The 13,620-nt window shown below is 31.7% G+C and overlaps 1 protein-coding gene across 1 annotated transcript; it reads right to left on the bottom strand.

The window, feature by feature from the left end:
- Positions 1-4,891: 4,891 nt before the first annotated feature.
- LOC114189475 (cytochrome P450 77A3) lies at positions 4,892-7,033 on the bottom strand. The gene has a single exon (XM_028078037.1). It carries the CDS (start codon positions 6,730-6,732, stop codon positions 5,197-5,199), a length of 1,536 nt encoding a protein of 511 aa, XP_027933838.1. The 5' UTR covers positions 6,733-7,033; the 3' UTR covers positions 4,892-5,196.
- Positions 7,034-13,620: the final 6,587 nt, after the last annotated feature.

The raw sequence follows: 13,620 nt of genomic DNA, 5'->3' as shown, positions 1-13,620 counted from the left end.
ATTCTAAACTTTCTGTTATTTCATCCAACTCAAAATTATTAACTATAAAAGTAAATTTTTCCTTCAAAATATAATTTTGATGTCACCTCACTTTTTTTTTATCTCCAACTTTACTTACTTCTTTTTTTCGATCATTTTAATCCTGTCTAATTCGAAATGTGAAAGTGTTGAATATAAATTTAAAGGTTAAATATATATTTTTTCTTTAACTTTGACTGAATTTTGGAATTAGTTTATTTTGAAACGTTGGACCAATTTGATCTTTCATTTATCAACATACGTGAATTTAGTCTTTTTAATCAAATTTTGTTAAGTTTATTTGACATTTCAAGCACGTTTCAGGATAGTATTTGACTTTATATTAAAGCAAAAATATGTCAAATAGTATAAACAACTCAAATTCAATCCTGAAATGTGTACGAAACATCAAATAAACTTAACAAAATTGGATTAAAAAAACTAAATTCACGTATTTCGAATTGTTTCAAAAAAACATCAAGTAAATTCACGTAAAGGACTAAATTAGTCTAAAGTTTCAAAATAGACTAATTCCAAAATTCACTCAGACTTAAAAAGATTAAAAATATATTTAACATTAAATTTAAATTTAAAATGTTAAACTTAGATCATGTTAAATCGGTATTGTTAGACCTGAATGATTATACACCTATCAATTAATAATAAGATTTTGTGAGGATGTCACCGTACCCAATAATATTAAAGATACATAAAATTTATTTTTTAATTATAACAGTAATTGCAACGTCAATCTAAGCAATAACTAATGACACTGACCATACTAACGAAGTTAATATTTATTTCTATAAATTATAATTAATTGTTATATTTATTTTGATTACATAGAAAAATATTGTACTGTGTTATGAAATGGTAAAGTTGTTTGTGTTTATAAGGGTAGAGTTAATGGTGGGAAAGTTAGGAGAAAGTGGTCCACAGTGAAGATGTTTCTTCACCCTCTCACCATTAATTAGAACCTCACACTTCCAACCAACAAAACTTCATCGCCCACAACTTACTTCCTTAGCCCACAGGATTTCTCTTACTTCTGTTTCTATTTTTAATGATGCAACTATGCTACTCTTCCAACAATTTTTTACCACCTTTTATTCAACTCTCACAATAAACTCTTTCAACAATTCAAACTCATTTCTCTCTCAACAACATTGTTTCAATAAAAAAAAAAAACAATTCTTATATGTAAGAAGGTATATGCCATTAAATTTATACTTCCATTGCATTAACAACCCATTGAAAAATATAACTTTTTTGCATTAGAAACCACGTTAAAAGTGCCCTAATAAATATTTTAAAGATATTAGTAATTAGAAACCACGGTCAAAATTTTATAATGAAATGTAGTGTATGTATAAACTGGTACATTTACTATTTATGAAATATGGCAATTAGAGATGTCAAAAAAATTCGTATCCGCGGATATCTGCGGATAAAACCCGCAACGGGTAGAAAATGGATATTAAGATTGGATACCCATTACCTGCGGGTATGGGTATCATAGTATCCGTACCCGTGGATACCCGTACCCGCTAAACTTTATCCTTATATATATATATATATATATATATATATATATATATATATATATATATATATATATATATATATATATATATATATATATATATATATATATATTGTCTTCATTCAATAATGGTGGTCAGATTCTTACCCCACAAATGAGTAAATTACTTCCATATACTGTAGAGGCATTGATGTGTCTCTAAGACTGGTTATGGACCAACATGGAAAGTAAAGAAATTAACATTTTTACTTAGATATTTTAATTAAGTGATTGTTAGAAATTTTTACTGAACTTCTTATGTTTTAAGACTCTTCTAGATTAAAATTGGACAACCATGAAACTTTATACAATGTTGCAAGAGATAGACATTGATGAAGTTAGTAATTTCTTTAATATTCTATTCAAAAATAAACTACAATATAAATTGATAGTGATTTTTTATTTGTTTGTTTTTCAAGAATCAATCGGAGGAAGGAGACTTGTTGATCTAAGCACTAATTATGGGTAAATATTTATTTTTTTAAATATTTTTGTAAATACCCACGGGTACTCGTAGATATCCGCGGATATGAAAAAAATAGACGAGTACCCGCATAACGGATACCCGACGGATATGGATACAGGTACGGAGCGAATATTTATCCAGCGAGTAGGGTACGGGAGAGCTACTACCCGTACCCTACCCGTTGACATCCCAATATAGATATTTAATTTCATTTCGTTATTTTATATTTAATGAATATAGAACTTTTATCCTATTTGTAAATATATTAGTATTTTTGTCCTTACTTATCTTTTAATTATTTTAAATATTAATTAAATAATAATTTTACAAAAGATAAAAATCATAAGAGAAAAACATATATTAATAAATATTTAATGTCAATATACATAATTATCCAATATTAAATACATAAAAAATTATAATTATATAAATATTAATACAAAATTTAAGTAATCATAAAAAAACGTAAAAATAGTAAAATATAAATACGGTACGAAATTAGTAATAATAAAATTAATATAAAATTATTTAATAAATTCAAACTTAGAAAGAAATAAATATATAAGATAGTTTATATATATATATATATATATATATATATATATATATATATATATATATATATATATATATATATATATATATATTATACTCGATGCAAAAATCTTGGAATAATTTCAAACAATATCTACATGGATGGGTGATCTGTCATGTCATCTTATTATTCCTCTACTCAATATAGGAAGGAAAAACATAAGGAGAGAAAATATCTTCCTTCCTCGATATAATTATTTTCAGCCAAATAATAAATATATCGGTTTCCATTACATCTAATCTAAACCACTACAAAAAACATACATGCTAGATTTGGGATAATTTTTACGAAGTACATTACTTAAATTCTCTGAATTACACGTAATAAATGGTGGACCATTGTGTTAATGAATGCTTAGAAAATAAGTATTCTGAAATTTTAATATGTTTTAGCAAAAAATAAATTGTGAACAATAAGCTACTCTTATTTATATATATATATATATATATATATATATATATATATATATATATATATATATATATATATATATATATATATATGTATGTTTTTGGTGTGTGTGTTCACTTATAGCATAGCATGAGGGTTATTTATGAGTTTCGTAGACTTTATCAATACATATCGACATGCAATAAATAAATTGATTTGAGTATTCACGTAAATTTAGTTTAAAAGTATTAATCGCTATCAGATGGGATAAGACACGACTTTGTCACCATTAATTACATAGATGTATCCTTAATAATGTTTTATTTTATCAGATTTATCTTGATGATAATTTATTATACAGTTACGAGATTTTTTTTTAATAAAAAGTCCATAGTATATTTAATAATACTAAAAAAGTTGTCCACAATATTTAACGCAGTGCCAAGAATAACAAAATTAGATATTATAAAATTGTATGTAAAATCTAATTGAACACAATAAATATCTACGTCCAGCGCCACCTAACCGTTTCGCCGGAAGAAAAGTATTGAAGGATTGAAAAGAACCCATCGCTCTCATGACCCAACGATCCTAACTTCATTCTTGTTATAAACAAGAAGTAAAGCTAAATTAGAAAGAAAAATTGAATGAATCGGTTTTTAGTTTAGTTTGAAATCTAAAATCATAAAAGTGGGTGATATCATATATAGCTTCATAGGAGAGGCTGAGGTTGACCGAGGGGGATGTAATGTAATATTAGTTGGGAATTTGAGTGACGGTGAATCTTCGGTCCACTCTGCGCACTGCCCAACCCGTAAAAGTACAATGTAACGCAGAGTGTGTGGACCATTCTAACCCCACACGCTTCAAGGTTTTCATTATTCATTATTTCTTGGTATGTTTGTTCACTGCTCGAAACTTTTCTATGTAATTTTTTGCAGAAAAACATCTATTCTTTCAACGTTTTGCATACTTAGTTGGAGAGTTTAAAAAAGATGTTCAAAGTCTGGTTTAAGTAGAAATAGGAAAATTGTTTGAAGACCTTAACTGGGGTAGGTTAAAGATAACACACTAAGTGTAAACCTTGAACCTTAAAATTATAAGACAAATACGGTATCATGGTTCTTAATGTTAAATCTTTATTGTCTGTCCGTGTTAAAAAATCCGAAGCATGAGACATGCATTAACTATGCATAGGTGTGACGTGTGTGTATTGATTGGCAGAGGCAGAGAGAGGGAGCTAAGTACATAACATCTCTGCAAAACGTTTAACATGGCAGTTATTTGTCTTCTTCAACCATTGCTTTCTCTGTTATTTCTATGTCCAAATCGTCTCAGTCTTCTACTATGCTCCTGCTACTTGCACATCACTTTCCGGACTCATACGAATTTAAAGCCAACAAAAGTGGATTCATTCATTACCAACTTCCTTTTTCAACAATTCCTTAACCACAAATTCTTTCCCCTTAACTTTACTATATAATGCCAATTAAGTCTAACAAATCTCACTCTCCTTTTCAACTGCAGCACCTTCCTCCAAAACCAAACAAGTGATTACATATTGTAAGGATTTGGAGTAATCTGTTGAGAACTCATACATTAATTTTTAATTAATATATGTAAAAAAAATTCAGTTCGTATGTTCCTATAACAATGCTTCATTAAGTAACATTACTTGATTTGAGATGTCTTCAGTGCCACATCAAGGAATATGCTAAAAGAATGTGCAAAGCTTAAACAGACAAGATTTTATAATCCAAAAAATTAAACTCTAAATATGTGTAGTATGGCTTCCATTGCCAATTAGTTCATTGACAGCAAAAGGGAAAAAGAAGAAAACTAACAAAGCTTTCACTTCATTCCAAAGGGGAAAGGTGATGTCTACACTAGATCTGGATTTCTTCAAAAAGGATGTTCACATAATAAATAAGACAAGTGTAAATATCCACTAAAGATCCATTTTTGTGACAACTCCAAAACAAATTTCTCGGAACAAACCAGACCAATTAAGACAACAGAGATGAGATTAAACTTGCAGTTGTATGCAAATTAACCACAAACATGACGATGTATATATATAATAGTAATAATATTAATGATGATAAAGGTTTTATGTTATCTGTAAAAACCAGAAGCAGCAAAATTTTACAACTGCAGTTTTTCTCTTGGTTTGATGGTTGCTCTTAGAGATTCTTTCATGACCACAGTGAACTCCCACTTGCCACTGAAATCCAACTTCTTCTCTGGAGGGTAAGCACCCCATTCAAACTCCTGCACCATCCTAGCCATCATGAGGTGAATATGCACTGTGGCCATTCCCAAGCCAGGGCATATTCTTCTCCCAACCCCAAATGGTATCATCTTCACCCCTGTGACCCCAGTTATGTCTGCTTCCTCTCCCCCAGAGATGAACCTCTCAGGGTCAAATTTCTCAGGGTTGGACCAAAATTTGGGGTCCTCAGCAATGGCTGGAGTGAACACCTCAACATTTGCATCAACGGGTATGTCATACCCTCCCAGAGTGGTAGGCTCTGTGACAGCATGTGTGAGTACAAAGTGTGTTGGAGGGTGCTTCCTTAGGAGTTCCTTCACCACAGCATGTAGGTAAGGCATTTTCTCAACGTCCTTTTCATCCACCTTCTTTTCCCCCACCGTCCTCTTAATTTCTTCATACAGCTTTGTCTGAACCTCAGGGTTCGCTATGAGCTGTGCTATACCCCATTCAACCGCTGTGGCTGTTGTGTCCGTGCCTCCATTAAGAAACTCTGAGCACAGTGTCACCAATTCAGCATCCGAGGGTGCTGATTTCTTCCCATCAATTTTCAGATCAAAGAGTGTGTCCAGGTAGGAAAATGTTGTGGCAGTGTTATCTGACCCTGGGTTTTGGATTGCCCTTCTTCTCTGCTCAATAATAGGGGCTAGAAACTCAATCTGTTCTCTACGCACCTCCAATGCTCTCTTTCTTTGCTTTGAGAAAAAGGGGCTTAGGATGGGAAGATAGTCATCAATTCTGGGATCCAAGGTGATTAAAACATTCTTCATAACCTGGTCTATTCTCTCCACTGTTTTCTCATCCATCTCTAGACCAAAACACATAGCCACAAGTATGCAAAACACAGCAAACCTGGCATCTTTGAGCACCCAAACGACCCCGCTGTTGTTCTCCGCTTCATCCTTGAGCCTTTTGATGAGCTTGTCCATTGCGTTGTCCCTCACAGTGCGAAACTCCTTGAGCCTGGTGGAGCTCAGCATGTTCTGCACCATGTTCCTCCTGAGAGCCTTCCAAACGGGGCCATACAGAGCCGCATTAACGGTGAACTTGTTCTCACTGAAGATGGTTCTGGTGGGGTTCTCAGGAGGCCTTGTGGCATATGTTGCCCCCTTTTGAATCATGGCCTCGTGGACGAGCTTTGCTTCGGTGAGGATGATCATGGTCCTCTTCCCCATCTTGAGGGTGAAGATTGAGCCATATTTGAGCCTCACATCGTTCACATACTCAAAGAAAGGCTTCCCAGAACGAGCAACTTGGAAAAGGTTCCCCACAATAGGCCATCCGGGGGGTCCTGGCGGAAGGTTCAACTTCTTGGATTTGGTTCTGCGAATGAGGAACAAAATGAGGCCTGATACGAAGAGGGCCAAGGCAGTGAAGGTAAGGCGATCATAGAAAGAAAGTGTCACCATTTTTGGGAGAGAGAAAGAGAGAGAAAGAGAGGAAGAAAGGGTTATTGGAGGAGATGATGATCAATAGGTGAAGAATGCATGGAGGGTATAAAAATGGAAGGCAGCGTGAAATTGTAGGTGAGGCTAATTAAAGCACTTTGAAGCGAAGAGACGAAGGTGGTTGTGGTGGTGCGAGTACTTTTTGGTTACTGCTACACTTGTGTTGAGGCGGGTTCTGATGGTGACCGCTACTTAATGGACTCAACAACTTTGATAAAACAGCTTTGGACATGCCATGCTTCGAAGAAGTGATGCAAAATTTATGGCTAACCGCAAGAAAACAAATGGTGCGGCTCACAGGTAAGGGGCTAGAAACATTAAATGCAGCACTGACCAATATTGCAGTAATTCAGAACGATCATTTCACAACTTTGACGTGGCATTTTTTCAAACACGTGGCAGATAGTAAAAAGGTGATATGAAAGGGCTACGGAGAGAACAAGGAGAGCTGCTTCATCCAATAGTAATTGCCATGCACTGAACATGGAAATTCAAAACAAGGTCAACGACATTTGAGTTGAGTTGAGAGTCTTCCACCCACACACTCAACCTACCAAACTTTCTTTTCTAACATTATATTTCTTACTTCAAACAACAAACTCTTTTTTTTTTTCCTCTAATCAATTCCATTTGGTTTAGAAAAAGAAAATAAAAGAACGATGGAAATGGAAAAAAAAAACTAAATGTAAAATAAATTAATTTATTAGATGATTTAGAAAAAGATATTTTAAATAATAGAAAGTAAATTATGTAGATTGTACTATAGTTCCTATCATCCTCAATTTTTACAAAAAAGAAGAAGAAGAATAATAGTGAATTTTAGAGTTAATTATTGTTGGAAGATGCGGATTTATAATTATTGTTGTTTTCTTTTACAATTTAAAATAGTTGTTAAAAAAGAAATTAAAACAAGAAAATGGCTTGCTTATATATATATAACTTAAAAGTCATTTTTTTTAATTTCTATATTTGGCGTGTTCTGTATTCGACACGTATTGAATATCGACACTCGTATGATACCTGTAGGATATATTATGTCAAATCTGAAAAATATTTTTTTATCTTTAATATGATTTTGATGATTAAAATAAGAAATAAATTTTATTTTATTACTATTTTTCGCATATTGGATATTAGATAGATTTATTTTTGTATTAGTTGACAATGTGTTAGTTGATCGTTTCAAATTTAACATGTATATACACTGTATTCCGTATCCTATATTTTTCAATCTAACTATATCTCCATATCTATGTTCGTATGGTATCCGTATCTATATCCGAGCTACATATAATATAAATAATTCACCTGAAAAATTAAGTTTGAGTTTAAGCATGATTGCGGCCACTAACAGCGCAGTGGGTGGGGGAACCTTGGTCAACGAGAAATTAGTGCTTAATCACAGTTGTTAATAAGCACACTTGTTTGCTTTGAAAGTTTCTTGGAGAAAATAGTGTGGAAGTGATACTTACACTGTTATACCAACATTGATCACATGACTTTTATATAATCACTTATATTGGTATGATAAAAATGCAAAAAAAAAAAAAATGTTTTAAAACAATTGAGATATAGCGTCGAAATTTCAATTATAAACTAATAAATACAACTAATTCAAAAACATATATTTATGATAGTCAAATTCAAAAGTTAACATCTGAATTGAAAGAAAAGAAAAAACTGAAAACAGTTTTTTACCATCAGTATTTTATGGTGTACGTTATTCAATGTTCATCATCATCTGCAAAATCTAGATAAAATTTAAAGTTGCTTCGAATATTACTTAATATTTTTTATTTAAATTAATTTTTAAAAAATATTTTAATTTTAGAAATTTATTATTATTTTAAATTAGAAATCAGATATTTTAAATATTTTATATTTTATATTTATTATATTTTGCTTTATATATAAAATATATTAATAAAATACAAAAATATGTTTTTTCTATAAGATAATATATATATATATATATATATATATATATATATATATATATATATATATATATATATATATATATATATATATATATATCGTATTTTCAAAAATTCTAAAAATTCTATCAGCTTCATGTACTTTTAATTAGTAAAAAAAGGCCTTCTCCTTTTTCTTTATTTTATGAGATAACTATAAACTAAGGATTTTATATTCAATGCGGTGAAGCATTTATGGTCCTTATTAATTCGGCTTAATAGAGAATGTAAGAGAAAAAAAAAATGAAACAAAGGAGTGAAATCATATTTTTACACAGAATAGAAAAATAGCAAAATCCTTTCTCTTAGAATTTATTTTCGTCCTATTTTCGTCCTATATAGGACCATGTACAAGATGTTTAATTAAAGCACTTTAACTAAAACGTAAGTCATAAGATAACAAATAAAGATATAAACGTATTTCTTTATTTGCTAGTAATTAATCAATACTAGTTTAAAACTATGTTCAATATTTAGAAGCTAAACTCTGATATTTAATTAATGATCATGCTTATTGTTTTTGTTGTTAATTTGTATTAGGATAACATTATTTGATTGCTTATTTAAAAGCAACTTCTATTAATATCAGACAAACTTTAACTTCACACCACAAAAGAAAAATTTGAATAATTGGTGCATCAAGTAGGACTCTCACTAATGTTGGAAAGGAAAAAAAAAACTTCACTTAATTATAGTAAATTCAATTAATAATAGATAAACACACTTTTTTTACATAACAACAGAACAAATATAAAAAGAAAAATATTATTCAATCTATCCTTCAAAATGTGAATGATGAGTGAAACCGTGTTTAATTTTTTCTTCCAGCTTTAGAATATCTTCAACGAAATTAATGATGTACAACAAAATCAATAAGAGTAATTGCATCTCTTTAATTCACGCTATAGCTAGACACATTAAAATATGTAATTAATTATAAACTGAAAACAGTTACAAATTATTTTTTTTTCCCTTTTTTCTATACCAATAACCCTACACTTCAATTAAACCGATCATGGGAATTTGTTGATAAGAATAGTGTGACTTACGACTTTTCATATAATTTGAGTCTATTTAAACCTAATAACATAAAAATATGTTACAATTATGTTATTTTATTAGAATGTATATAAATATATCTTTATTAATGCACTCAATAAATCCCACATTGTTTAGAGGAATAAGAATTTTGTTTTGATTACCAATTTTAAGATATTATTTGTTTTCATACTTATAATTTTATTACAGTTTTATTTGTTTAAAAAATATCAAAATAATATATATATATATATATATATATATATAAATTATTTTATTCACAATTTTTAATTAATATAAGACTGTTGAACATATCATACTAATTTTTCCTATTTTTTCAAGCTCAATACGAAGAACTGTAAAACTACAAATTATACTTTACTTTGATTTTACCTTCAATTGAAAATTAATTTTAGAAAATATAAATTTGGTTTAATAATAAAAATTATAATAAAAGGTGAAAATAATTATGAGATTAATTTGTTTTTTCACAAAAACTATAAAATTAGTTTGAAAGATATGAAAAAAAGGAAAAGAAATTGTGTATTCAATTCTCCACTAACAAAATACCAACGATAACATAAAATATTAATTATTCATTACATCTTCCAACTTTAACCCATTGCCTATCCTACAGCCTCGATTCAACTAATTTGTCTATTGATTTGAAGACAACATATTTAAGGAACATTTTGAGAATACTATATCAAGGAACATTTTGATAAAGCAGACAGCCATTACTTGTCCATACAAAAAACATTATTTTGGTTGGGTAAATTCATCTACTGTTTTGTAATAAACAGTGATCACAACATATGAATACTGTGGTTTTACACCAATTGGTGTGATCTACTTTTCTTTCCTCATTGTGATGCCAAATTTGTCGGCGAAATTTAATTGATCCGTTTAAAGGGTTAATTATTTAGTTTGATAGGAATTAATGTCACCAAATTTGGTCCCAATATGAAACCCGACACAATTTGGAACTAAAATAGATGGTAACGTGTGTCCCCAGTATTCCATTCTTCTTTCCCAAATTCCATTTTGCCTTTTCAAACTTCATGCATGAAGAGACCTCTTTAAATGCTTTCCTATGTGAAAAAAAAATGTTATTTGTGAACACAAGTACGAGTCAAATAACATTGTGGACCCCTTAGCAAAACGTTTTACATTTATTAAAACAAAATACCATTTTTATACTAAAATGATAAATTCATTTTATTTAAAGTATATTATATTACCAAAATATAATGAATTTTATTATTCTATATATGTTAAAGTAATAATTAATAACATCATATGTTTGATTTTTTTAATAAATAATAAATAATATTGGGTATTATTATAAAATTGTAGCATCCCAAGCGGATTGACACTCCAAAACTTTTAGTATCATCTATCATTACATAAATATCCATAAAAGGAATAATAAAGAAACAAAATACAAGGAGGCATAAAAGGCTAGAAAAAACTCATGTCAAAGAAAACAACACCAAACTAAAAAAACTAACTGAGCCTAAATTCTTAATGGTTCTGACCATTTTTAACAAAAATTCAACTTTATAGAAATAAAATAATTTTATAGTATATAAATAGGATGCAAATCTCATCTTGTAGCGTTCCAATTAAATAGATAAAAATCAATTTAAATAAACGTCACATATATTAAATATTCAGAGAGTACGTACACAGTACCCCAACATATCCATAACAAAAAAGGTGGCACAACACTGCCTAACCCCAAAATAACATGAAACACAACAACACCGGTTCTTGTATAGAAAGGTAAATAGACAATAACTTCTTCAGCTGAGGGCTCCATAGTGAGCTCATACCTGTCCATGACCATCACACTGTAGCATCTCCATCGTTATTACCACTGCCTCGATTTCTCACATCTGCTCACATCAATAGAATTGATGATCATTGCAAAGGGGGGAGACCACACACACAACCATACAAATAAGCAAAAGGTTAAGCTAGTGCACAAGATTCATACATTATAATAATTATCATTCAGTCATAGAATCGAGCATAAATGACGGGAACCCACACATAATATATCAAACCCCCTTTCAAAACTATAAGACTTGACTATCCGGATCCATATCTGAGGCACCACCACATGACAATGGAATTATGCCCTACAAATGAGGCGTCACCGCGAGGCCTTCATGGAATTATACCCTTACAGGAGGCACCACCACGTGGCCTCCGTGGAATTACGCCCTGGCCCTGAGGCACCACCACAACCCCCCGTGGAATTACGTCCTTTTCGTCGAGGCACCACCAGGGACTCCCCTTAAGGGTCCATGGAATTACGTTCAACCGGTGAGGCGCCACCAAGATCTCTCACTACAAGAGTCATGGAATTATGCCATACCCATACTTTAAACATGTTTCACCCACAATCAATAATTTCTCAAAACATACATATCATGTATAATCAACAAATCATGCAACTCACGTTTTCTCATTCATATTCCATCAACCACGTGCCATTTCCATTTCAAATTTACGCATTAATCATGCCATTATCACACAACCCTTCCAGTAAAGCATTTGGGTCAAATAAGCAAGCCACACACCAGTGAACCATTTAACAACCACATCAAAACCTGCCTGCTGCCTTGCCCAAGCTAACAGGGCTCGCTCAGGCGAGAGGGATCCTCTCGCTCAGGCGAATCCCAGCTCGCCTAGGCGAGGGCGCGACGAAAGAACAGGGGGCTCTGCGGGGTCTCGCTCAGGCGAGCCCCTTCTCGCCTAGGCGAGAGCACTCCTCGCTCAAAAAGAACACAAGTCGCCTAAGCGACAGTTCGAGGGACAAAAAACCTGGGCGAGCCTCTAATAATCTCGCCTAGGCGAGATTAGCTAGCTTGTGCGAGAAAACCAGCACCTGCCACTGTTTTCGCGTACAATAGCCAAAACCACAAACCAAAACATGCTTAAATCAATCCTAATCGGGCACAACGACCACCAACCAATACAGACATGAAATAATCGGCAAAACCGCGAAAAACACCAGCAACTGAGAGTCCTAGCTTCCCTTACCTGGAAAAGACTAGCACGAGACCTCGATCTTAAACAGTGGTGAACGGCAAAACCAGGAGCGACTCAAGGTGCTGGAAAAAGATGAGAGACACGGGAAAAGGGTTATCCAGCGAAATAGTAGCAAAACCACGAGCAGGGTTAGAAGGAGACTTGCGCAGAATATGAAAACGGAGTTGAGCACTGTTCGATCGGGAAAACGTAACCCTAACAGAGCTCCTTACGGCAGCGGAGTATGACGACACAGTTCTAGATCTGTTTCTGAAAATGAGACAAATGGGGATTAGGCAGCACGAATTTGACATTTAATCTATGGGCCAGCCTCTAGGCCCAACTGTTGTAGGGCAACCCTTCACTTTAGGGCAAAAAAGGGAACCATAAATTAATGGGCCTTACACATCTTACAAACTAGTTTTGTGAGATTGAGTTAAACTTAAAACTTCACTTCTGAAATTTTTAATACACTTCCTCACACTAAGATATATAATACTTTACATATTAAAACTCTAATATTACTAAAAATACCAAATACCTATTAATTTCACAAAAGATGTGAGAGAATATATATATATATATATATATATATATATATATATATATATATATATATATATATAAAAGACAACCAATATTGAAAATCCTTCTTAGACACTAAATTTGATATGAATGTTTCCTATAGTGTAAATACACATTAAAAAAAAGGTGAAGTCGTGAGACACGATCATTAAACCCTACAACATTCATTTAGAGTTAACATGAAAATAAAATAAAATAATGAACTCTGTCA

The sequence above is a fragment of the Vigna unguiculata genome, chromosome 7 (assembly GCF_004118075.2).
Source record: "Vigna unguiculata cultivar IT97K-499-35 chromosome 7, ASM411807v1, whole genome shotgun sequence".
Lineage (NCBI taxonomy): Eukaryota > Viridiplantae > Streptophyta > Magnoliopsida > Fabales > Fabaceae > Vigna > Vigna unguiculata.
The sequence above is the reverse complement of the archived record's forward strand: the minus strand, read 5'-3'. Positions and strand labels throughout refer to the sequence as shown.

Excerpts from the sequence above, each read along its gene's own strand:
- LOC114189475 (XM_028078037.1), bottom strand. The coding sequence starts at position 6,732 with ATGGTGACACTTTCTTTCTATGATCGCCTTACCTTCACTGCCTTGGCC.